Source organism: Myxocyprinus asiaticus, chromosome 7 (assembly GCF_019703515.2).
Source record: "Myxocyprinus asiaticus isolate MX2 ecotype Aquarium Trade chromosome 7, UBuf_Myxa_2, whole genome shotgun sequence".
Classification (NCBI taxonomy): Eukaryota; Metazoa; Chordata; class Actinopteri; order Cypriniformes; family Catostomidae; genus Myxocyprinus; species Myxocyprinus asiaticus.
Window position 1 is genome coordinate 44,867,586 of NC_059350.1, and position 27,886 is coordinate 44,895,471.

At 36.5% G+C, this 27,886-nt stretch overlaps 1 protein-coding gene across 1 annotated transcript; it reads right to left on the minus strand.

Annotated features, from left to right (window-relative positions):
- Positions 1 to 1,225: 1,225 nt before the first annotated feature.
- Positions 1,226 to 11,026, minus strand: LOC127443406 (cyclic nucleotide-gated channel cone photoreceptor subunit alpha). Its single transcript, XM_051701988.1, has 9 exons — positions 10,884 to 11,026; positions 8,829 to 8,967; positions 8,306 to 8,335; positions 8,047 to 8,202; positions 4,412 to 4,480; positions 4,206 to 4,325; positions 4,010 to 4,111; positions 3,771 to 3,877; positions 1,226 to 3,481 (listed from the first exon to the last, which is right to left on the minus strand). Exons 2-9 carry the CDS (start codon positions 8,918 to 8,920, stop codon positions 2,091 to 2,093), a joined length of 2,067 nt encoding a protein of 688 aa, XP_051557948.1. The 5' UTR covers positions 8,921 to 8,967; positions 10,884 to 11,026; the 3' UTR covers positions 1,226 to 2,090.
- Between the last annotated feature and the right edge of the window lie 16,860 nt (positions 11,027 to 27,886).

The following is a 27,886-nucleotide window of genomic DNA, read 5'->3' on the forward strand; positions in this document are numbered from 1 at the left end:
CCACCTATAGTTCAAAAGACAACCTACATTTGTGTGTTGACTTTAACCTAAGGAAGTCTTTTTGCCAGTAACCAAGCATGTCAGCTTAATTGCTTAGTGTGTTAAAGCACTGGTTTATAGTTCAAAAGGTTATTGGTTTGAATCCCCACCTCTACAAGTCATTCTGGTGTTTCTCATTTGACTTAATGAATGGTTGCTGGGCTGTTCCTCTATCAAATTCTGAATTTGATCTCTTGAAAAGTTTCATGAATATGAAGTTGATCAGATTGACTATTGTGCTTTGCTGTAAAAAAAAAAGTGGAGCAGTGGTTAGAGCCATGGAATGTCTGGTTCCACCTCAGTAAGTCATGCATTAGAAATCTGTGTAGTTTTCGAGATTTTTGTATTGTGCTTATTTAATAGAGGCGGGGCTTTTCCCCAGTCAAATGTTAATTTGCATCTTTGTTGAAAAGTTACATGAATATAAAGTCGAACATGGTAACAGCTGTGCTCAGCTGTGATTCATCTAAGCTTGGTATATCCCTTTGTTGACTGTGAAGTGGGTAGCACACTTAACTGTGGTATGGAAAATCATGGGCTCAAATCCATCCAGGGACAATGTGATCTGTGCTTGCTCTGTGAGATATTTGGGTTGAACAGTAGTTGCCATGCTTGGCCCTGTAATTTCTGCTTGCAGCTATATTATTTATTTTTATTAAATATTATTATTATTATTGGATTTCATTCTCTGTACACCCCTCTCAGAAATCCCAACTTAGGAGCCCTCCTAAACTACCCATTAACATTAGGTAGGCCTAATTGTTAGGCTACCATCCCCTGTGGACAACCCACATAGAAGTCAAAGATTGGCACATTAGGGGCAAGTCTGAACATGATTATGCTCAGACTGCACAGTATGACAAATTAGTATGTGTGTGTGTATAGCCCTGTAGACCACACTTCATCTTCAAATCTTAAATGCATTACAAATTGAGGTTGCATGCAAAATGCACCCTAACTACTGATGTAGCTTAGTAAATGACTTCATCTGATTTGCCAAATCCAGACTTTAATTATGCTCTTATTGTTTCTAATGTAGAACCTCATAAATGGGCATACAGGCCTATTGTATTTTCCATGTTATGCTCTTAACTTCCTTAAGAATCTAATCATATATATTTATGATTGGGATGGTTTTTAATCGTGTCCAGTTTTGGCCATTTTAAAAGATTTTTGTTACAATACAATCATACATAATATTGTTTACAATATCCTTATATGTTGCCTTGGTATGAAAAAAGTGCAAATTTGGATTACTTATACATCCATTGTGAATCCATACAAACAATCAACAGTGCAAACACAATGTTAGAAAAATGTCTAAAATATATTTTATTTTATACATTACATATTTATAAATAATATTTCTGCTGAATGAAAATAAAGACACAAATAACTGAACGTGAGAGAATAAAATGGAGCGAAAAAAGCCTCCATTTTAAGTTTGATATCATATGATTAGTCAGGATACTCTGCTTTGGTATTTCTGCTCGCTTCATAAAAGCATCACTTTGACCTTGCTGACAGGTCTTAGGGTAGACAGGTGAAATTCTTGTTTAGACAACATGAAGAACAAAGGAAGCTTCCTGAAATCAATTATAATTTAAAATGCAAAAACATTCAGTGACATTGTGCATATTTAAAAATATGGTTAAAAAAAAAAAGATTTACAGCATGACATCTCACAAAGAGTATACCCCCCCCCCCCCTTAAAATTCAGAGCTCTTGCTGATTAAATAATTGTATTACCAGATACTCATACACTACAAAATAATGCTTCATTGTGACAGTATCAGTATCAATGCTCAAGACAATCCTGCCTTAATGGGGCTGAAACTGCCTGAAACTTGTTTACCTGCCATTACGAATTAGATTTAGATCTCATGAACTGCTAAATCTCTGAATGCATCATCTATAAATAGTTAATGTTGCTGTGCTACCTTGAGATCAGGCGGTTCCTCAAAAATGATAACAGTTTCCAATACAGTATATGTGTCCATGCTGGCATAATCCTGAGACATCCTGTGAAGTGAATCCATTTCTGCACAGAACTATTTGTCCTTTTTATCCTCCACGACCTCGGATAAATCCTCCTCTCTAAGAGTCTTGACTCTAGCCTCCATGTTGGTGATCCTCTGTTTGATCCTGTTCTGGCTGTTTGCCCAATCTACCATAAGACGGGCAAATTTGGCTTGCATCACCTCTAGATTTGTCTCCATAATGTTGACTTTTTCCTCCATGTCTTTGGGGTCGGCGCCAGCATTGGCCGCAGCCTCATCAATGAGATTGTCTTTCATCAGAATAGCCCTTCCTTTCTCCTCCAGAGCTTTCTTGGCCTCTGGGTACTCAGTCAGAGCTTCCATTAGGTCATCTTTTGAGAGCGCAAACAGATCAGAGTATCCAACACTTCGTATATTAGCAGTCCTGCGGTTTCCTGCTTTACTGCCTTTGATGCCCAAGATACTGATCTCACCGAAGTAGGCACCATCACTGAGCACCACAAACTGTGTTACACCATCATCTGCCACCACTGCGAGTTTACCTTCTTTAATAATGTACATTTCTCGTCCAATGTCACCCTTCTTGCAAATGTAGTCTCCAGGACTGAAAACCTGTGGTTGAAGCTTGAGGACAAGCTCGACAAGAAGTCCTGCTTCACAGTCCTGGAAGATGCGAACCTTCCTCAAGGTTTCTAGATGGACATTGATGGCAATCTCCGCCTTGAGCTTGTCTGGAAGGTTTTTGAGGACTTCTTTTTCATCACAGGTCTTCTGCTCAGTCCAAAGGTAATCAAACCACTTTACGACACGGGCCTCCAGATCTTTGGTGACCTTTCGGAACTGCATGTACTGCTTGATGGAGTCGATCTTGGCTTGGAACTCGGCACGGGAAGCATTCATGTTAGAGATCATAGCACCAACGTTACCAACAATGGTGGCAAAAATAAGTACACCAATGAGAAAATCAGCAACAACAAATAAGTACTCAACATCTCTAACAGGTGGTGGCGTCTCTCCAATGGTAGTGAGGGTGAGAGTAGACCAGTAAAGGCAGTAGATGTACTTCCTGGAAAGACGACCAAACTCTGGGTCGCTGATGTTGGGGTACACCCAAGTGTCTGACCCAAAGCCGATTGTTTTTGAGATGGCAAAAAAGATGCAGCCATTCCAGTGGATAATGATAAGGATATAAAGGACGAGGTTGCTGATTCGAAAGATGTTGGGAAAGTTGGTTCTGGTTTCAGTACGGTCAAAGAACTCAAACAGACGAGCCATCTTGAAAAGACGATTGAATCTTAATGCTGGATTGTTGTAGCCCACTTTCAGCATTAATAAGTCTGTTGGTATCATGGATATCACATCAGATCTGAATTGCGGTGACTTTTTGTAGCGCTCCCACAGCTTCTTAGAATCTCTCACTAGCAAACCTTGTTCCAAGAAACCTGTGAAAACATTTTAATTATATTATTCAGTGTTATTATATTATTTATATGGTAAATTATATTATTATTTAATAAACATTTATATATATTAAATTATATAAATTATATTATTAATTATAAATTATGTAATATTATTTATAGTGTAAATTATATTATACTGTCAGCAAATTCTTTCTAATAAAATTAATGCTTCTAATAAGGGTTTCACTGTGGAGCAAATTTACATCATTCCATGTTATGGTTGATATAGTTAGACTAACTGATCACAAAAAAATAAGAATACATTTACCTGTCCTCGATCTCAAAAATGTGTCAATGTAGTAGATGGCATCTGATGTATAGTCCAAAACTACCCATAGGATGGTGAAATCATCCTGCAGCTCATTGAAACAGGCTCTAATTTAAAAAAATCACAGAAACATCATGCAAGTATTCAGCTCATCATTCACTCACCAACCACATTATTATGAATATATATATTTATATAGTATGAATCTATTAATAATTAATATTAATATATAAAATTACCTGGAAACAAGCATCATTAGGTTGTAGAAAACAGGTATTGCGACAGTGGTGAGCCAGTGATAGTACATATCTGTTGCTGGATCTATTATCCAAACTTGTTTTCTAAAAGAAAAGGTTCACACATAAGTCTCCATCTACATCAGGACATTCCCAATCATTAAAAGTACAATACATTTCATTAACCTAAAATACTCACGGTTTCTCCTCCTCCTTCTTCTTGTCATCCTTTTTCTCATCTTTCTTTTCTTCTTTCTTCTCTTCCTTTTTTGGTTCCTCTTTCTTATCATCTTTCTTTATCTCATTGTCATTCTTTTTACTGCATGAATTTGAGATTTAATCATTAGTACCAATTAATAGTAACAATATAAACAAACCAACATTTAACACAAAATTTCCACATACTCATCTGTGTTGTTGCAGTTGTTCATATTTAGTGTTGCAAGAGGCCAACGACCAGCATTGTTGTTAAAACTGTAAAAACAGAGGTATCATGAATTGTTTTATTCCTGTAATGTAAAGAAATAAAATATGAAACATTATGAAGCTATCACTGCACAATCAAAACATTTTAATCATGTTTAATATGTTTATTGTTTTAATATATAAAACAATAAGCTGTTTTAGTGGGATACATTAGGTATTATAAAACAAGATAGTTTCAGTTCTGAACTCTGATTATATGAGCCACATTCAAAGCCTTTGTAGAATTACCAATATGCGAACACCTGTGACCTCACATCAATTGAAAACTATAATAATGTGTCATGTGTCAAGACTACATTTACAATAGCACTGACAGTTCATAAACTAGCCTATATTACTCATTTATGTGAGTTGTTTATTGTGCTTATTATTATTATTTTCTGACACACGTGAGGTTGTAGTTTTGAATCCCAGGGCTGGAGTAAGTGGAAGTGAGGAATACAACAGAGGATTATAAGGTTACTGCCAGCACATCCTCTGTTCTTGTCTTGAGAAAGACACTTCAACTCACCACCGATCGAAGGGCCTTAGGCTTGATCTCTAATTTATTATTAGTATATGTATACTATGTGTATATACAGGTGCATCTCAATAAATTAGAATGTCGTGGAAAAGTTCATTTATTTCAGTAATTCAACTCAAATTGTGAAACTGGTGTATTAAATAAATTCAATGCACACAGACTGAAGTAGTTTAAGTCTTTGGTTCTTTTAATTGTGATGATTTTGGCTCACATTTAACAAAAACCCACCAATTCACTATCTCAAAAAATTAGAATATGGTGACATGCCAATCAGCTAATCAACTCAAAACACCTGCAAAGGTTTCCTGAGCCTTCAAAATGGTCTCTCAGTTTGGTTCACTAGGCTACACAATCATGGGGAAGACTGCTGATCTGACAGTTGTCCAGAAGACCATCATTGACACCCTTCACAAGGACGGTAAGCCACAAACATTCATTGCCAAAGAAGCTGGCTGTTCACAGAGTGCTGTATCCAAGCATGTTAACAGAAAGTTGAGTGGAAGGAAAAAGTGTGGAAGAAAAAGATGCACAACCAACCGAGAGAACCGCAGCCTTATGAGGATTGTCAAGCAAAATCGATTCAAGAATTTGGGTGAACTTCACAAGGAATGGACTGAGGCTGGGGTCAAGGCATCAAGAGCCACCACACACAGACGTGTCAAGGAATTTGGCTACAGTTGTCGTATTCCTCTTGTTAAGCCACTCCTGAACCACAGACAACGTCAGAGGCATCTTACCTGGGCTAAGGAGAAGAAGAACTGGACTGTTGCCCAGTGGTCCAAAGTCCTCTTTTCAGATGAGAGCAAGTTTTGTATTTCATTTGGAAACCAAGGTCCTAGAGTCTGGAGGAAGGGTGGAGAAGCTCATAGCCCAAGTTGCTTTAAGTCCAGTGTTAAGTTTCCACAGTCTGTGATGATTTGGGGTGCAATGTCATCTGCTGGTGTTGGTCCATTGTGTTTTTTGAAAACCAAAGTCACTGCACCCGTTTACCAAGAAATTTTGGAGCACTTCATGCTTCCTTCTGCTGACCAGCTTTTTAAAGATACTGATTTCATTTTCCAGCAGGATTTGGCACCTGCCCACACTGCCAAAAGCACCAACAGTTGGTTAAATGACCATGGTGTTGGTGTGCTTGACTGGCCAGCAAACTCACCTGACCTGAACCCCATAGAGAATCTATGTGGTATTGTCAAGACCAAAAAATGCAGATGAGCTGAAGGCCACTGTCAAAGAAACCTGGGCTTCCATACCACCTCAGCAGTGCCACAAACTGATCACCTCCATGCCACGCCGAATTGAGGCAGTAATTAAAGCAAAAGGAGCCCCTACCAAGTATTGAGTACATATACAGTAAATGAACATACTTTCCAGAAGGCCAACAATTCACTAAAAATGTTTTTTTTTTATTGGTCTTATGATGTATTCTAATTTGTTGAGATAGTGAATTGGTGGGTTTTTGTTAAATGTGAGCCAAAGTCATCACAATTAAAAGAACCAAAGACTTAAACTACTTCAGTCTGTGTGCACTGAATTTAATACACGAGTTTCACAATTTGAGTTGAATTACTGAAATGAACTTTTCCACGACATTCTAATTTATTGAGATGCACCTGTACAGTATAGCACCTTCAGAGATCAGTCATTTTTTTTATAATTATTTATATATATATAAATATATATAATTTATACAATTAATTATAAGTATATAATTAATAATTATATACAGTATAATGTATACACACACTCACTGAGCTCTTTATTTGGAACACCGGTACACCTACTTATTCAATTCAATTATCTAATTAGCTAATTGTATGGCAGCAGTGCGATGCATAAATTCATGCAGATATGGGTCAGGAACTTCAGTTAATGTTCACATCAACCATCAGAATCAGGAAAAATCTCTGTGATTTTTGGTTCCAGATGGGCTTGTTTGAGTATTTCAGTAACTGCTGATCTCCTGGGATTTTCACGCACAACGGTCTCTAGAGTTTACTCTGAATGTTGCAAAAAACAAAAAACATCCAGTGAGTGGCAGTTCTGCTGACGGAAATGCCTTGTTGACGAGAGAGGTCAACGAAGAATGGCCAGACTGGTTTGAGCTGACTGAAAGGCTCCGGATACTCAGATAACCACACTGTACAATTGTAGTGAGCAGAATAGCATCTCAGAATGCACAACGCGTCTAACCTTGAGGCAGATGGGCTACAACAGCAGAAGACCACGTCGGTTTCCTCTTCGGTCTGCCAAGAACAGAAAGCCAAGGCTGCAGTGGGCACAGGCTCACCAAAACTGGACAGTTGAAGACTGAAAAAATATAGCCTGGTATGATGAATCTCGATTTCTGCTGAGATACAGATGGTAGGGTCAGAATTTGGCGCCAAAAGCATGAATCCATGGACCCAACCTGCCATGTGTCAACAGTCCAGGCTGATGGTGGTGGTGTACTCGTGTGGGACATGTTTTCTTCACACTTTGGGCCTGTTAATACCAATCAGTCATCGCTGAATGCCACAGCCTACTTGCTGACCATGTGCATCCCTTTATGGCCACAATTTACCTATATTCTAATGGCTACTTCCAGCATGACTTCCAAACTGGTTTCATGAACATGACAATGAGTTCACTGTTCAGTGGCCTTCCCAGTCACTGGATCTGAATCCAATAGAACACCTTTGGGATGTGGTAGAATGGGATATTTTTGCGTGATGCAGTCGTCAACATTGACCAGAATATCAAAGAAATACTTCCAACATCTTGTGGAATCCATGCCACAAAGAATTTAGGCTATTTTGAGAGCAAAGGGAGGCCGTACCTCCCTTATAGTGTTATAAGGGAGGTACGTATAGTGTTCCTGATAAAGTTCTCCAGTGAGTGTATATGCAATGTATGCAATGCATAGATGAATCAACCCCAAGGGGGGTGGTCGGATTGTGAAACATCAAGGGGGTGTCAACACTGATATTGCATACACTCCTATAAATGGGTAGTTGTGCCCCTAAGTTTATACACTGGTTCCATTTTCACTCACTTCCTCTTGCATAGTTTGTCCTGTCCTCTGTTGTCCCAAGATGCTTCCTTTTGTCCTCCCATGTCTTCAGTCCCCTCCAACGTAACTGAATCACTGCATTCAGATGCTTGACATTGTGTGGACCTTCCTCCAAGCCTCAGGATAAACTGGGACATCCTGTGAGGTAAAGTACAGTGGCCTATTAAAATCCCTAACTACACCATGATGCACAAACAAGTCTCTATAAGTTTCAAATCTCAAGAGCAAAAGATCATGTCACCTGCCCATTAGTCCATTGGGTGGCTGATCACTGCAACAGAAAAAATATTGATAGAGGATGAGATATGACAAAGTAGAAGAATGTTTGTCAAAATGTGAGAAGCATTTAAAGGCATTTTTGTAATTTTTGCACAATTCGGCACCAAACAGAGTTGCAAAATAATGACCAACAGGTTTCCTGAACACCCCCCCCCCCCCCCACATCTTTCAATGGTCGCCAAAAGAGATAAACTCATCCCAAACTCATGCCATTGGTTAAGCCACTATTGCTGTGTCGGGCTGGTAATGAGTAATGTTTTGATAGGGCCACAGATCAACAATGTTTCAACTTTTGGGGGAAATCAACCTACAAAATAGTTGTCTCTCAGTATTAAGTTGGGATAGAATAAAGTATTTTAACATCTAAAAAATTATTATAATAATAAAATAGATTTTGTAATAGTTTTAAGTAATATGTAATTTGGTATGCCAGTAAGATAGTTGTTTAATTTCATGATTTAAACATGTATAGTGTCTCCTCAGACCTTTCTCCTCTCTCGATCCATTCGATAGCTGGCTCAGGGGTGAAGGCAGATCTTTGTGAAGGATATGAATGTTCTGTGCAGATTTTAGCCATTTTCTCTCCTGTAATGCCATTCACTGAATTGGAATTACATCTGGAGTCTGTGGGTGGAGTGGAAAATATAATTTAACTACATTAGGATACACCAACCAAAGTATTTTAAGTTCAGGCCAAGTAAAGGTAGCTCCTTAAAGGTGCACTTAGAACATTTTTCCTCATTTAAAAACTCTTACCCCTATAGAAATTAATAGTACTTTTGAAAAATATGTTTAAAATCATGGACACTTACATTAAATGAAGACTCTAGTCATATAAGTGCCTAATAAAATGTTTATTATTTTACATGGAGCTCGAGCTGGGATGCATCATGGGAGCTGGCATGTTAAGATAACATGACCAGCCGAAATGTTTACCTGACTTACAATTATTTAAGAATAATAATAGTTCACTGAAGCTGGTAGTTTGTATTGCATTGCAAAGCCACATAGGCAACTTGCTCCTTTGAGTTTTTCACTGACATGTTAACACTTACATGTCTTAATTTTAATCCAGTTGTGTTCACTTAACCTAGGATGTGGCATTTATTTCATTTTTATTCTTGACTGGTAATACTGTTTAACCAGCATAAGCTTAAGCAAATAATATATGAGGAAAATTGGATGGCTAACTGCAAATTCTGCATTTCTTCAATGGCACTGTAACCAACATCTATTGCTTTTTCATGATGCTGCAGCCATGCTACTAGATGTCAGTATAATTTATCTTGATTGCTCACAAATTACTGTAGTTCAAATCAATCATTAACACTATTTCAGATACTTTTTAATTAGTTTTACTTGATTTTATTAAGTTCAAAGTAAGTGTATTTGACATTCTGTCTCACAAAGAAAAAAAAAGAAAAAAAAAACACTTCTATTTTAAGAAAGGATGACAAAAGACTGGCAAATCCTTACCAGACAGATACAAGTGTCTGCTCTAAAAATACACAGTGCATATTAAATGCCAAGTGGGATTAGCACCGTATTCCAGGAAGATGAGCTGTTTTAAGACAAAAGCAGTTGTGTTGCTTTACTGGTTTTAAACAGTATATTCCTGATTGAGACATACTATTTTTTGCCTGTACTGTATCTTACTTGGGTAGTAAACATAATGTAGTTGTCCTAGCCAAACAAAATAAAACAGTATGCAAAGATCATACCTGCAAGTGATTAATCCTGTGAAATGTATTGTCTTGAAATGTTTTTTTTTTTTACTTTTAAATACTTCTCTGTACTGTATACTTATTTGCACTGTAACTTTTCTCGTAGAAAAAGTGTCATGTTATCTTCTTATCAAGGGTTCGGTTGGCCCCCTAATTTAACTAATCTTGAGCATGTTTTGTTGACAACCAGGGATTACTTGCTTAGGCTTCCAGTGCTTACTCCCTTAAAGAGATGAAATACACTACCTTTCAAGGTAGTGTTAGGCTTGCAAGACTTAATGCTTATAACTAGGATTTAATATGTCTCACAAAAATGTTACTTTTCTAACCAGATAGTGTTTCCCCCAGGGAAGTAGCAATCAGTATTATGAAGACCCCCAACTTTAAAAATAAATAAATAAAATACTAGTATGACTATCAGTCAAATTCCATTAGATCTTATCTCACTCAGTGTATAATGCATCTTGCATTATAAGCATTACTTCTGAACAGGCTATTAAGTCTTAATCAAAGCTTTGGAAGGATACATTGACAAATATGGTTTATAACATTTTGAGCTCTCACTGAGCAAATCCATAACCATATATTACAAAAGCTTTTATGCCACCCTGAACAATAGTAAGCAAGAGCGGGGAAGCGTTGAAACAAATAATTAATTGTTGTACAATTATAGTGGAAACACTAAGCCAGAATTAATAATAATAATAATAATTATATATATATATATATATATATATATCTGTGCTGCTCTACCTGTAGAGATAGATGCGAAACGCGGATGTCCAGTAAGTCAAATGTACTTAACGCAAAACTTACCGATGCAAACAATTCCCCGACGATTTCTTCACATCAGCGTTGAGCAGCGGGTCAACAGAGAAATCCCATTCCAAGAAAACCATCAGGTTCAGAGGTATTCATTTGATTTTATCTCTCCTACAGAGAGAAAATTACTCAGATGCTGTTTTCTGTAGAGCTTATGCAGAGTATTGGTTTTGTAATGGATGAGGGCATGCATCTTCCCCTGCCTCCACGAATTTAAACACACACGCCCACCTGCAAAGGTGCGCGCGGCTTAAGTCCAACTACCCTTCCCCCACTCGTCCAGTAATAACAGACTGTCACAGAGAGTGTGCTTCAGAACCTAAAACGCTGATAACAACCGCTTAAAATCACAAAACAGGATTTTTGCTTGATTTTCTATAATAAAGGGTGATCAAATCTGAATAATCAAATAATTAATTTAAATTGTACTGGATAAACGGAAGGGTTTTTTAAATCCTTATTTGATTAAAGAACTATCGGATATCAAGTAAGATTTTCAGAAGTCTACAAATAATATTGCAATAATGCAAGGGTCAAGATTTCACTCAAGAAGGGCGTGAGATTACGGGGATTTTAGTTAAATGAGTTTAGCCTTTTTTAATCCGTCAGGCATAGTGATCGTTCAGGGCAGTGACGTGCACAGAAGGGGGCAGCAGGGGCACAAGCCCGGACCCCTTTCGTTCACAAATCTAAAAATGACATTTTGGTAGTCCAGAAAAAGGAGAGACATTTTAATAATTAAATTAAAATAGTTAAAGCTGGAGTATGCAATTTCTGAGACACTAGCGCCACCGAACGGAATTGCAAAAATAAACATTGTTTTTAAAACAGCTTTCTAAATACACCCCTTCCCTGCAGTTGCTCAAACAGTCAGATAAGTCCCGCCCCCAACTCCAAACGCCATTGAGTGGCAGAGTGTGCGGAGGTAGGCAGGTACGTAGTTAGACAGGCAGGTAAGCCATCCAATCATTGCATTCGGGATGAATGAAATGATTGGACGGGCCTTTTACAGAGGATTTTATTTTTATTTGTATTTATTTTTTAGTATCAGAACACTTGATTTATTGATTGCTGTTAGGATGCAAAGAGACTTTCAACCAGTATAACAAAAAAATGCTTCTGGAATAAATTGCATACTCTATCTTTAAATAAAACAAAATTAAAATCTCGTAATAATCTCACAATAACAGTAATAATGTGTTATTATAACATTTCTTTGTAAATCACAGGCATATTAAAGAAAATTAAGTGCCTTTAACAGTGTGTGCTACAGCAGATCAGGGGCAAATTCTAATCACAAGTGATTCTCCCTATGCCCTACTCTCTCTGAAGTGCTGAACACTTGAAATAGGTACTCTGAAGGAAACATGGCATTACTGTATGAATATACCATTCACTAACAGTCTTGTGGAAGGGCCCTTCGAGAAAAGTTTAATTTTCTCACTTTTGTTTTAAACAAGCTTTCGAGTGGTGTCCCTCCCACAGCAGTGCCCTTCAAGTTTGTATTCACCCCGTAACATCGAAGTGGCGTGGCCTCAGATGAGGAACAGGTCAGATAAAAAGTCCACTCTATGTGTTGTAAGTTTAACAAAAGAATAATACCCGATTGCTACCACATTTTCAGTGCAGGCAGATTAATTAATTATAATAGGAGCGGCTGTGTCGCTTTCAATGATAGCAATTCAATTTGTCTTTCGTAGAATACTGTCATAAACTGAAGGAGCTGTCTGATTCAGCCAAAGCCAGTTTGGTTTTGTTTAAACTATTAACCCATTAGACTTACCACTTTAAAAAAAAAAATACTGGTATTACCATTTTTGGACATGTTGGCTACCATGATAAACATTCAAAACCATAGCCCTGCATCTCAGTGTGTGCACTATCCACCCTAAATAGTATATGTGATAAGAATGAGTATGTCTCAAATGGAGGTATGTTTAGAAAAAGGGTTCCATAGTAGCCCGGATGGTCTACTATTTCCAATAGATTTGCAAAGTGTGGATCCTGCACACTTTTTTGGCTAAGATTGCCCACAATCCCTTGATTGATGGAAGAGGAGTTTGATGGTTCACTTCAGAACTACAACTGTGAAAAACTACAAACATGGCGGTGACGCGCTTCATTAGTTCTTAAATGTTTAACTTCGTTCACACTGTAGGAACAGAAACATTAATCAAATTAACACAATTGCACAGAAACAGATCAATATCCAAGTCCTTTTTTACTCTAAATTCCCCTCTCAGCCTAGTAGGTGGCGATATGCATGAAGTATAATCATAATGTGAATCTCCAAAAACAAAAGAAGAATGTGAAAGTGGAGATTGATATTAAAAAAGGACCTAGATATTGATCTGTTTCTCACGCACACTTATCATATTGCTTTTGAAGATATGGATTTAACCACTGGAGTCCTATGGATTATTTTATGCAGCCTTTATGTCCTTTTGGAGCTTCAAAATTTTGGTACCCATTCACTTGCATTGTATGGACCTTCAGAGCTGAGATATTCTTCTAAAAATCTTTGTTTGTGTTCAGTAGAAGAAAGAAAGTCATACACATTGGGAATGGCATGAGGGTGAGTAAATGATGAGAGATTTTTCATTTCTGGGAGAACTATTACTTTAAGCTCTCAATTACGCCAGAGCACTCTTAGATCTATGACGATTTTCAAGTAGCCTACTACCTAAGTTAATATGGCTTTGGGAAACGAGGCCCAGATTCATTGACTGATGTGTTCAGAGACCATTCGTGTAAATTACAGCTTTACAAATACATGTAATATGAGTCATATTGAATCAATCCTTTAGTTCATCTTAATGATTTGTTCAAAAACAGACTCATTCACTCATTCAGGCAAAGTGAAGCGGAAGAAATATTGCACAAAATGCTAAAAGTATGACAGAAGGTAGTCATACATACGGATTTACATGCATCATGCTAAATAATGAACTCTGTTGTCCACAGTGTGTTATGTGTTTTGTTTTGAGGTGTTTGGTTTAAAATATGTGAAACTTATATGACATTAAAAACAAACACCCGACGTTCAAAGATTTACTTTTTCTGCCATAAAGAGTCAGGGATGACAAACAAATAATGACCAGCCAAACCACAATGTAAGTCCATGTTTTTCATTACTCACATTATAAACAACTACTGCTAAAGTTTATTGACAGTGGAGGAAAATTTTCAAGTAGTTGTGTCTGGTATTTAACCATGGATTGGCAGAAAGAGACACTCGACAATCACACCGAATAGTTAAGCGAAGGTCTTATGTTTATCAGGATGCATATAGCTTTCATAAATCTAGTTATATTATTAAATGGTATGTTAAGGATGTTAGTAGTATGCATTTTTTTCTCAATGGATTTTGGGTTGAGTTGAGGTTTTTGGCAGCTTATATTAGACCAACAGAGGCAGGCACATGTCCTGAAAGCAGGGGCGGAATGGGAAGAGAAATCGGCCCGGGATTTTACATAGAAACTGGCCAAAAGTTGTTTGGGGCGGGGGAGTCTGGCCCAAAAGTTGCTGAGGGGGATTCGCTGCATATCGTTGCCCCCTTTGGCATATCGCGGCGCCGTTTTGAGGCCCGTTTTGCATAATGCGGCGGCCCACTTCAGCTTTTTGCGGCCCATTCGTCCCCGTTTCGCGGCCGGCCCATCGGGAAAAGTCCCGGTTCTCCCGATGGCCAGTCCGCCCCTGCCTGAAAGGTTCAAAACCTTTTTTGATGGATGTGTTAAGTGTTTGTCAGGATTTAACTTGTCAAAATATTTTTGATATACACTTGACTGAAATGTTTCTCATGATCTTAAAAATCTTTTGATCTGAAGGCGTATGCTTAAATGTTTGAAATTAGTTTTGTAGACAAAAATATAATTGTGCCAACATATTAATTTATTTCATTATAAAACTAAAATGTAATAAAAAAAAAAAAAAAGTTTTTGAAATGGATGACTTGGACCAAATAATAAAGAAAAGCAGCCAATAAGTGCCCAACATAGATGGGAACTCCTTCAATACTGTTTAAAAAGCATCCCAGGATGATACCTCAAGAAGTTGGTTGAGAAAATGTCAAGAGTACATGTCTGCAAATTCTAGGCAAAGGGTGACTACTTTGAAGATGCTAAAATATAACACAGTTTTGATTTATTTTGGATTTTGTTTAGTCACAACATAATTCCCATAGTTCCATTTATGTTATTCCATAGTTTTGATGACTTTACTATTATTCTAAAATTTTTAAAAAAAATAATAATAATATAATAAATTATAATAAAGAATAAGTAAGTGTTTCAAAACCTTTGACCAGTAGTGTATGTCATCAAAAATTATTCTACATATCGGGGAATAAATAGCCTAGGCAATAATAATTGGTGTTTAAGTTTTGTTGCAAAACTTGTTTTGGACTAATGGAATTCCTCTGTTGTGTAAATATGTTTAATTTCTTTGAGTTAAATCTGGTAAAATTTCATTCTTCATTCTGAATTTCGTTCAACCTTGGTATATATGTGGAAATGTTTATTTCAGTGTATGCTTTTCTTCCCAGGGATCGTGCACCAACAGGTAAACCAGTAAGTTGTATGTGTTAAATAGTTTGAGTACAGTTTATCATGCCAACTCAGCTTCAGATAATGGACTTGGAGTTGCAGGATGACTGGTGCATGACAAAGGGTGGCTTGCTTTCTAATAGAAGCTGCAGTAAAGCTTCCAATTATCCATTAAGATTTTATTATTAAATATGCCAAAATATGACAGAAAAGGAAAGCACTGTTTTTCAATTTCATAAACTGCTGCTTATTATGAGCTTACTGGTCACAGCAACACAGAATATGAATGGCATATTACTGTTAAAATAGTCTATGCTGTATGTGCATTCTTTTATAACCGATTACACAAGGAGAGCTTTCTGTAGTCAAAGTGAGTCTTAATGACTTGTGCAGTAAACCACTAAGCATTCCTCGAGGAAACCTCACTCACCACTGCTTTGCCACGAAAAGATCAAGTCCTGACCAATCTCCTGAATCTGCTTGTGTCTGACAGGCTGTTGAACAGAAGTCGTAATCTGGGTTTACCCAGTAATGCTCTTTCTTGGACCTAGTGTTAAGAACATGTCAGGCACAGTTTAACAGAGAGGTGGAACTATCCATCCATCCATCTATCTAAAACACTTTCTTATGATGTGTTACATTCATACGAGCAGACAGAGAAGTAAGTTTGAAGTAAGTTTGGAGCAGAAGAAATAGAAATAAACCTTGTGTAAATTGTCAGCTTTATGCTAAGCTAAAATGCTATTTCTAGCCATTTTACATGCACATGTTACCAGGCACGATCATATTTTTTTATCAAGAAAATTCACGTTGGATCATCATTTCTTTTTTTCTAGTAAGACTTTTGATATTAGGGCAAAAATCATATTCTTGATAATTTTTTTTTTTTTTTTATTATTGTTTTCCTGTAAAAATATCTAAAAATCCTTAAAACAAGATCAATTTGATTATCTTGCTTTAGAAACAACACTGCATAAGATATTTAGATTTGACAGAGAATGTATTTTTAACATGTGTATTTTGTCTTGCTGTACTGGCAGAGTTTTTATAGTCAAAACAAGTGAAAAAATCTACAAGTGCTGAAGTAGTAATCTAAAGTATTTAGAATACGTTACTGACCTTGAGTAATCTAACGAAATGTGTTACAAATGACATTTTACAGCATGTATTCTGTAATCTGTAGTGGAATACATTTCAGTAGTAATCCTCCCAACCCTGTCTATCACAGTAAGGAATGTTCAAAGAATGCAATATTTTTTTAAATGAAAGTTCTGTGTTTGTTTCATAGACTCAAATCGTGCAATAGTGCTAATTATCCTAGTTTCAGTTATGTGACACTGATTTTTTTGTTTGTTGTCCAGATCCATTAAATTATTCAAAAATACATAACAAATGCAATTGACACAAAACAATTACTTGAATATACCTCTTCTATGATGAACATGTCTTCAGTTACTGAGTAACTGTAGTAATTTCAATATTTTTTCAGGGGCTTAAAGTAAAACATCCTGTGGTGTAACATTCCGGAGACCGTAAAAAAAAAAAAAATGTTGGCATGAGTAGTGCAGAATAATTGCAGAAAGAATTGTATTATTTTTAGAGATGTCATAAAATATTGGTATATCGATTATTGATCTGCATGTTATTTTATCTATATATTTTTGAAGCATCGATATATTAAAATTAGCCAACATTTAATTTGGAAGCCCAATTCACATGCTTTTCAATTCACTCAGTTGGCCTCTGTTTAACAGTCTTGCGTAGTAGTGTTGGGAGACCATAAGAGGGTGATATACCATCTACTGAAGCCGGTCGCAGCCACAATCACACACACACAGGACGAGCTGATGCGGAGCAGAAGGCAGTCCAAAGTTACAAAGGTTTTTATACTTCTTCAAGAATGAACAAAGTGACGTTGATGAATTTGCAGGTTAGTGAGACTGGTGTGACTGTGCAACTTTTATTATGCCATTTCTCTGTATCTAGCCATGAATAGGTTTTCATTCAAGCTTTCAAACCACAAAAAGACATATCTGTTACTGAAAATACATTGTTTAGGCTCTATGAAAGATACTTATAAACAATATATAAGCAATATATAATCCGGTGATGGCTAGAGTAAATAATCTTTGTCCATTGATAATGATTTGGGTCGAATTTGCGTCCAGTGTGAGACCCCCTTTAAATTGTGTTGAGAAATATGTCTGAAGAAACAAAGTCTATTGTGCAACAAAAAGCCCTATATATATCTGGGGAAAAAAAAATCTATATATATCAATAATCATTGGGAAAATCTTCCGACCATCGATGCGTGAAAAGGCATCAACCCCAAGCCTAATTATTATGTCTTCAGAAAATAAGCTGTGCAACAGTTTTATTTTAAAATATAAGTATTTAAGAAAACTTTTGTTCACTAAATCAAACTCATGTGGTGTTACCAACATGTAGGTAGCCAATTTGTTATCATGTGACAAAAAAAAAAAAAAAAATCACAAAACAGAGAAGACTTAAAGGGATATTTCACCCAATATTGAAAGCAAATCTGATGTATTATTTAGTGAAAATGTTCACTGACTGTTGATCTCCTGAATGCGTTCATGAAAGGGCACGAGAGCAAGTTCACGCAGTCTCCTTGCGACATGGGGCGTTCAATTGAAAACTTGTTTGTTTATCTAAAAACAGGTCCGCCACAGCAGCAACAGAACACAACACTGCTGCACACAAAACAGAGAACAGAACTTACTAAACATGTCTGAAAAGTTTGTAGTTGAAGAATTGATGCATTTCTATTCCCAGCCTTATTTTTTCTGAAAGTTTTTGGACCGGTGCCGAAAATAGAAAACAAGCGATCGACAGAATGTCCTGTCATTCGTCGCAGCTGTTTAGGACAAAAACTCTGATTACCATGGAAAATATACCTTTTATCGTGTGTCGTTTGCCATCAGGTTAGGACACGGTGTGACTAGGGCTGCCTGTAGCCTTATCTACGTTTCTGTTTTATTTCTGAGTACTCCGTTTCAAAATAATAAGGCTGGACATAGAAATGCATCAATTCTTCCACTAAAAACTCTTCAGACATATTTAGTATGTTCTGTTCTCTGTTTTTTGTGCAGGTGTGTTGTGTTCTTTTTTCACTACCGCTGTGGCAGACCTGTTTTTAGATAAACAATACAAGTTTTTGCTTGAACGGCCCATGTTGCGAGGAGGTTTCATGAACTGTTGCTCTCATGCCCTATCATGCACAGAAGATCAATGGTCAGTGAACATTTTTACTAAATAATACATTCAATTTGGGTTTGTTTCTAACCAATCACGAGTTTCATGAAATACTTTATTAGACTTCTGAATTACAATTTTGTGTTCTTTTGAAGCTTGAAGAGGTAGTCACCATTAACTGCCATTATATGACATAACTAAGCACAAAATTGTTTCACAATTTCTCCCTTTTTGTTAAGAAAAAGAAATAAAGTCATATAGGGTTATAACAACACAGGGGTGAGTAAACAATGACTGAATTTAAATTTTTGGGTGAACTAATCCTTAAAGACTCTTTCTGAAGTTAATAAACCAAATTATTTTGTCATATCACTATCACGATATCATTATTTTGACATCTTTATGAAAATCACTTCAGACCTTATTTGTCAATGACCCTCAGATCATTTTTAAAGATTACTATGAACATATATCCGATCACATTTGAAGTTAAATTAAGGCAGGAGTAGACAAAACTACTTTTATCGGTTTGATTTACAAAACTGTTTATTTGTTATTTACATGAAAGCTGCCAGAGAATACTACAACATATACATTTTCCCAAATTATGCAAATGTAATGAATTTGTTTAATATGTATTTATGTAGCCATGTCGTTCAAAAAATCTCTAAACATTGAAGTCTCCCACAAAAAATTAAGTCTTAATGCTTGTATCAGAATTGGTGTAATTAATAATACATCAGAAGGTAAATCTGTGTTATGTTCTATCTGAATATTTGAATGTCATCATTATAATTATTTCAGATCTTTACTCTGTCATTCCTTGTAACTCCCAGTGTGATTTTTGCTGCCGATTAAAAATGCTGGCAGAGCTGCCTTTGAGAGAGGATAAATAATCATCAATGAGATTGTTTAATCTTTTGATGTCAAGATGACAGCTCCTATAAATTTATGTGATCATTCAACATGACCCTCGTATGTTTGAAATAATTTAATATATTTTCCCTTACATGCAAGCATGCTACAATTATAAGCATTTCAAAAGAGGAACAAAAATCTATGAACAAGTCTTGGTTTTTGGATGTATTTTGGATGTATTCAGTGTATTCAGGCTGCAATTTATGACAATTAATAGGAGTCTTCAGAAGAATTTCAACTGTGATCATCCAAAGAACCAAGAAGTCAATACATGCTATTTACATGTTCTGTCTATAGAAACTGCTATAACTAATGCTCATCTCTTACTTTAACTCACTCACTGCAGTCTGGAGTTTCTTAGTTTGTTAATAACTGCTTTAACACAAACTTGTTGAGTGTGCTAACTTCATACATCTCCAGAGATAGGGTCTTGTTTACAAGTGCTGATGATAGTCCTGGTATAATTGATGTGTCACTCTGTGATTATAACTGATAACTTCCCTGACTGCTTACTGACTGCACTCCTTTATAATTGCTGAAAACCTCTTGATAACTCTACCTATAATATGTCTGAATCAATAACGGATAAATGAGATAACAGAAGATCAAGTAACAATGTGATTTTTAATCTTACAGTAATAATTAAAAATAATAATAAAAGTGGAGGAAAAGATATAGTATGAAAGAATATACTTGAGAGTCTGTTTACAAAGTTATACTGATTACAGTTTGAGTCATATACACTGATGAGCCAAAACAATATGTCCACCTGCCTAATATGCTGTTGGTCCTCCATGCACTATCAAAATAGCGCCGACCCGCTGAGGCATGGACTCTACAAGACCCCTGAAGTTATCCTTTGGTATCTGGCACCAATACATTTGCAGCAGATCCTTCAAGTCCTGTAAGTTGCGAGGTGGAGCCACTGTGGATTGGACTTGTTGGTCCAGCACATCCCACAGATGCTCAATCGGATTGAGATCTGGGGAATTTGGAGGCCAGGGCAACACCTTGAACTCGTCATCATGTTCCTCAAACCATTCCCGAACAAAGTGCGCAGTGTGGCAGGGCGCATAAACCTGCTGAAAGAGGCCACTGCTATGAGGGAATACCATTGCCATGAAGGGGTATACCTGGTCTGCAAGGATGTTTAGGTAGGTGGCACGTGTCAAACTGACATCCACATGAATGGCTGGACCCAGGGTTTACCAGCAGAACATTGCACAGAGTATCACACTCCCTCCATCGGCTTGTCGTCTTCCCACAGTGCATCCTGGTGCCATCACTTCCCCAGGTAAATGTGCACACGTACACGGCCGTCCACACGATGTAAAAGAAAACAGGACTCATCGGACCAGGCGACCTTCTTCCACTGCTCCATGGTCCAGTTCCGACGTACGTGTGCCCATTGTAGCCGCTTTTGACGGTGGACAGGGGTCATCATGGGCACTCTGACCAGTCTGCGGCTACTCAGCCCCATACGCAGCAGGGTGCGATGCACTGTGTTGTGCCACATTCCTCCCGTAACTGTGACTTGTGGCACAGTAGAACTTATGTCATTTCGGTCCAGACGTAATAGCCTTTGTTGCCCCCACGCATCGATGAGCCTTGGGCGCCCAACACCCTGTCGCTGGTTTGTCCCTCCTCAGACCGCTGTCGGTAAGTACTCATCACTGCTGACCGGGAGCACCCCACAAGCCTTGCCATTTGAGAGATGCTCTGACCCAGACAATTTGGCCCTTGTCAAAGTCGCTCAGGTCTTTACTCCTGCCCATTTCTCCTGCATTCAACACGTTAACTACAAGAACTGATGGTTCGTTTACCATCTAATCTACCCAGACCTTGACATGTGGCCTTTTTAGGAGATGATCACGTTATTCGCTTCACCTTTTATTGGTCATAATGTTTTGGCTCATCTGTGTATATATACAGCTCTGGAAAAAATTAAGAGACCACTGCAAAATTATCGGTTTCTCTGGATTTACTATTTATAGGTATGTGTTTGAGTACAATGTACATTTTTGTTTTATTCTATAAAGTAATTACAACATTTCTCCCAAATTCCAAATAAAAAATTGTCATTTAGAGCATTTATTTGCAGAAAATGACAACTGGTCAAAATAACAAAAACATGCAGTGTTTCCTTTAATGATTTAATGATTAATGGTTTAATGATTTTTAAAATGTTACAATTTTATGTAGTCTTCACTTTGAACATCTTTCACAATAAACCTATTTGCCCCAAAAACAATGTGTTTATAGAATCAATATTCTATAAAAATGTAAATTTTCAATCTAGATACACTTTTTGACCAGAAAAAAGCACATTTATCTTAATGTGTGCCTTTAGCCCCGTTGAACCCACTTTTTTAAAACCCTGGATTGAATTTAACCATTTCTGAGGAAAACATGAGAGACCAACAATTCAAAGAACACAAACATATACAGTTTGGAGGCCCCCTGCTGGTCAATAGGCTATAGTCACCACAATGATCTGCATGTAGAGCAAATATTTTCTTTTACTAGCATCAGCAGTAATAGGCCATATTGGAGCACATTACCCGCCTTTTCAATTATACTGTAACTCTAAAACCTTTTGGCCATTGTGCTCATTGCCATGCACCTATGTAGAAAGAACTCAGAAATAAATCAGTCACACTTAGGAGGCATACTCCTATATTGGTGAATTATTCATGATGTGAAGCAGTTGTTCTTAACTGCTGGGTTGCAGCCTAAAAATGCATCTCAGGTCTGTTCTGATAAGGACAGCAGGAATAAAACAATTGTCAACGCAAATGATAAAATGCAACAAACTTTATAATCAAGCATCGTTAATATTGCAAAATAAATAGGATGGGGGGGGGGGGGTTGTAATGTTTTATTTTCAAAACATTAAACGGTACATACTGTATTAACTATATGCACAATAAATTAATGCACAGATAAATAGAAAATTATATTCATTGCATATTCTTAAATACACTGTGTATCATAACATTCAGAAAAAGCATTGTTTGTGTGTACATAATTATACTGTAATCAGTGCAGAACTTTTCTCTCATTACAAAGTCTCATTACAAGCTGAAATTCCTGAAAAAAGAAATGTTGGCATGACTAGTGCAGAATAATCTTTTATTGTTATTTCTTTAAAAAACTTTGCAGTGAAACAATTGTGTTTTAAAATATGATTCATATTTAAAAGTGCTTTTTTCCATCAAATCATAGTAATTGGGTGTAACCAACATGTAGGTAGCCATTTTGTTGTTTATGTTGACCATAAAAAACATAAAACAGAGCGGACACCTTTAGACCTTTAGTTTTAAAAAACATCTGATATTTATTTTGACATTTTTATGAAAAGGCACATTTTGTTCAAGTCATGTGGTGTAAACCTGAGAAAACTTCTCGATATTTTTGACTGAAAAATTCATAATATATTTTTTTTTTACCTTGAAAAATGTGTTTGAAAACTTTTTGGAAATTGATGATTAAGTTGTTTAAACTCTCATGTATTCAAGGTGCAAAGAAAGTATTATAATACTTTTTACTTGATGGATTCAACTCATGACAATAAACAAAAAACAAAAAACAAACAAACAAAAAAATTGTTTTTAAGAATACCTCCCCCCCCCCCCCCCCCATTGCATATTTACGCACATAGTTAATATTATATTTCTATTAAAATAAGTATATTCTTACTTTTCAATGTTTGATGTTAAGGCCATTTTTGTTTACTTTTGAACAAGGGTCGCCACTTAATGTCCAATGTAAAATCTGGGTTGTGAAGCAAAACCATTGGAGAACTACTGATTAACAGTAAAGCAGGGTCTGTTATTGAAGAGAGCTGTAACATCTTAAACATTGTTCAGTGCTGCCTAAAAAAGCCCAGACTTTTCAAGCATCTCTCATAGAAATGAATCACACAGCTGTCTTTTATACATGAGTTCACTTCCAGACCACATGGAGGAGACAAGACAAGGCTGCGTCACAACACCTCCCCGCCATCTCTTTGTCTTTCATTATGAGCCAATGTCATAATGCTAGGGGTTATATTCCCAGAAGTAAGCTAAATTCAGCAAAACCTACCATTGGGGACATCCTACATCCTTTAGATATATATATAAAGCAATAGACATGGTATGTCTTCATTTAGATAGCTATGTAAATATATTTCTGTGTGCATGTGTGTGGGACAGGTTTCGCCTACATAGTGGGATCCAGCCAATGGTCCCCACGAGGAAAATATTATTTAGTCTTGATGTACTAAATAATGTCTTAATGAAAGTCTTACAATGTAAAAAGATTTTAGTAAAGGCTAGGCTTAGGAGTTGTGGTAAGGTCAGAGGATAAATAATATAATTAGCTCAGTATAACAATAGAGGTCAATGGAAAAGGCCCACCATAATAATAATAATAATAATAACAATAATAAGTTTAATTTATATAGCGCCTTTCCAAAGCTCAAGGACTCTTTACAATAGTAACACAATAATACACAAATAAAGAACAGTCACAAAAACACAGTTCAAATAGCACAGTCATTGAGAGTGAATACATTACACAAGATAAATAACACTGAGAAAACAAAAAAGTTTTAAGTTGAGATTTAAACTCAGATGCTGCGAAGAGTCGGGGGGGGGGGGGGTGAATTCCATATACTGGGTGCTACTACGCTGAATGACCTGCCACCCATTGTAGAGAGGCGAGATCTAGGGACAGAAAGAAAGTCCGGACCCAGAAGATCTAAGCGAGCAGATCGGGTTGTAGGGGAGAAGCAATTCACTAAGATAGTGAGGTGCCAGACCATGAAGTGATTTAAATGTAAGCAGGATTATTTTATATTTGATGCAAAACAAAACTGGTAACCAGTGAAGTTCAAACAGGAATGGAGTAATATGAGCTGAGTGCTTGGTATGTGTAAGAATTCTAGCAGCAGAATTTTGAATATATTGCAACCTAGCAATAGATTTAGCAGGTAAACCAATGAAGAGGGCATTGCAATAGTCAAGACATGAGGATATAAATGCAGGAACCAGTGTTTCGGCATCTTTGAGACTGATAAAGGGACGAAGCCGAGCAATGTGGCGAAGGTGAAAGAAGGCAATTTTAGATACAGATTTAATATGAGCTTCAAAAGTGAGGGAGGGATCAAAGATGATACCTATATTTTTTTACAGTATTGGACAGAAGTGCCATCAATATCACAACCAAAGTCATAAGGAATTTTTTTCACAAGTGTTGGTGTTCCAATAATAATGATTTCAGTTTTATCCATGTTCAATTTTAGGAAGTTGGAGTTAAGCCATTTTTTTTAAATTTCATTTACACATGTTGATAGTGGACCGGTCTGGAGAGTGCGAGCAGATCTACAAGCTGTACATATTTCAATGTCGTCAGCATAACAGCAAAGGCGTATGTGTGTGTGAGTACGTATTAAAAGAACAAGAATATTATGCTGCAATGGTCTTAGTACATTCTTCTTTTTGTCCTGGTCACCTTGCACATCAGGAAAAATTTGCATCCTTACAGCATAGTTTTTTCCCCCCTCTCCTGTCCAGACTCAGGTTAAAAATATTCCTTCCTCAGTGAAATGCTGATAAAGATCTGCCATAATCAGCATATGTTTAGCTTTACAACAAATATCATAAAAGTCCCTGCTGAATCGGATTGCTGCACGAGAGGGGGAGGAGAGGTGTGAAGGTGATGTCATAGGTCTTGGGGTGGCTTTAACTGTGACTTGAGCTTAAAATGAGTGTTTTAAGTGTTATAGAAAGACCACAGATTTTATCTAAGTAAATTAATAAATTGGACAAATTAAAAGGAGGAACATAAGAGCATGTCTGTGCATGAAGGAAGTAAAGGGCATTTGAAGGTAACAGTTCCTGTTAAGATGTAACCCAAGATGGATTATATTCATGATGTAAGCACTAGACCTTCCCAGAAAAAAAGGAGATTTTAAAAATAGCACAGGTGCATGCTCAGCATGGTTGATACAACTAGTTGTATCTTTCATATTCTCTGAATGCTCTTATTCAGTGCTAACACACAGGAGAGAGAACCAGTGTTGCAAATGTATAGAAATATTTAACATCAGGGTCAATAATGAATCTGTATTGATTTGTTTTAACAGAGAGGATGTACCAGATAACACATCTAACAAGCTGGAAAAACAAATGCAATGTCTTCATCACTGCAAAAAAACAAAACAAAAAAAACAAAAAAAATGTTTTTTTTGTTTTCCAGTAAAAATATCTAAACATCTTTAACTCTTCTACAGTCTTTGTTACAGCTGACATTCTTAGTACTCCCGGTAAAATTTGATCAGATACAGTAATCATGTATTTTATTTTATTTTTCTAAAAAAAATGTAATAAAATAAACTTCACTAAAGTAATAACTCTAAACTTACGTATTTCTTTTGCATTTTTATAGTATTTAGACCTAATTTACCTCTAAATTACTCAATTAAACCATTTATTTTCATATGAAATAAACACATTTTATATTACTTTCACTTAATTTAAAACAAACACTTCATTAAACTGAAAAAAAGAGAAGAAAATATCAAAATGTGTAATGCATTTGGAGCATCTGCTGCCATCTGCTGGAATAAAAATATATATGCCATGAAATTACAATTATGACCAGTAGATGGCTGCAGCTATCCACACATGCTGCCTGGTCACTGTAGACCAGGGGTGTCCATACTTATTCAGTCGGGGGCCAAATGCAGAAAAAAATAAGGTGCCGAGGGCTGCATCGCTTTATTAATTTAAAAAATGGCTAGAAGCTATTAGATTGCCACTATGCATAATATTTATATTTTACGCTTAATATTATGCAAGTTTTAATCATAATTTGTGCTCTATGGTATGCTTGTGTAGGCCCTACATGTAAATAAATGATAGGGTATTTCACTAACAAAGAGCTCTTGTAATGGAACAGTGATGCGTCTTATCCAAAATATTATACTCATTTATTCACATTTTTATCTTTTTGAAGTCCAATCAGTGGCACTGCAAAGAACATATATATCTGCTACTGAGTGTTGGGTGTGACCAATCACAATAATCAGAATCAGATTACATTTTATCACTTTATGAAGTGATGCAAGGAATTACTCTTTATTTTTCAAGGAATTACTCTTTATAGCTATACAATTATAACTTCTGTTCTGTTGTTACTTGGATTACAAATACGATTTTAATTTGATCAAAATGATTGCGCTTCATTTTATTATGTAGACGTGCATGTGCAAGTGTTTTAAGCGCTCTCTTCTACAGTACAGAATGTCCTCACTCAAATGGCGCTGGGAAGCCCGTGAATAATTTTTTTCTTGTTTCAAAGAAATATCAGAACGAACCAATTAATTACAGTATACTTCCCAGTGCTACAGAGGACGTTCTGGAAGAGTACGCTCGGTTCACACGTCTCTGTGCATGGTCAATAAACTCTGTTCAGCAGTTCCGCACTACAGCAGCTCTACTCAGTTGTATGAGGTGAGGTATCGGGACATTTTAACAAGAACAAGTACATGAGTAAAGTATCTAACCTGATATCAATCCTTTAATAAATGCATCATTCTTTCTCATCATTTCCAAACTTCTGTTGAACTCTGCCAGTGGATGAAGCTGGTGATGACACAGAACACACTAGCGGAGACGATGTGCTGTGAATAGCGGCTGCATGTGATAGCGACATCCAGTGCCCAGAATATGAATTTCACATAATTTCTCCATAGCGGTCCTAACTCTGTTCTATTTCTAAAGTCTCTTGTGGGCCGCATCGGAGCAGTCGGAGGGCCACAGATGGCCCGTGGGACACCCCTGCTGTAGACCAAAGATAATTTCTAGATATTAAGTTATGAATCTGGATATATATTTAGATATTATCAAAGACTATTATTTGTCAAAGCTTAGCATTTTTTTTTATGTTTGCAGTCAAACTTGACCATGGTGTTACAAAGAGAAGACATAAGCATTTTGTAAAAAGAAAAAAATGTCAAGATAGTAAACACCAAGATAATGAACATCAATAAACAAATTATTCATAAAAACAGTGAATAATAATAACAAAGTCTTGTTTGTAATAAAGTCTTAAAAAGTATTTAAAGTGTGTTAAAATGCGAAAGGTGTAACCACCTAGATTTATAGAATAAATTCAGAATTTTTTGTGTGTGTGTTCAGATGGCAAATGTAGGAAAAGTCACCAAGCCTTGTACCGCTCTAATGAAGGAAACCGTAAAAAATAAAATAAATCAAATTGATCAAACATGACCGAAAACAGTAGAAGGGTTAAAAGGTTCTAGATCACCCAAAA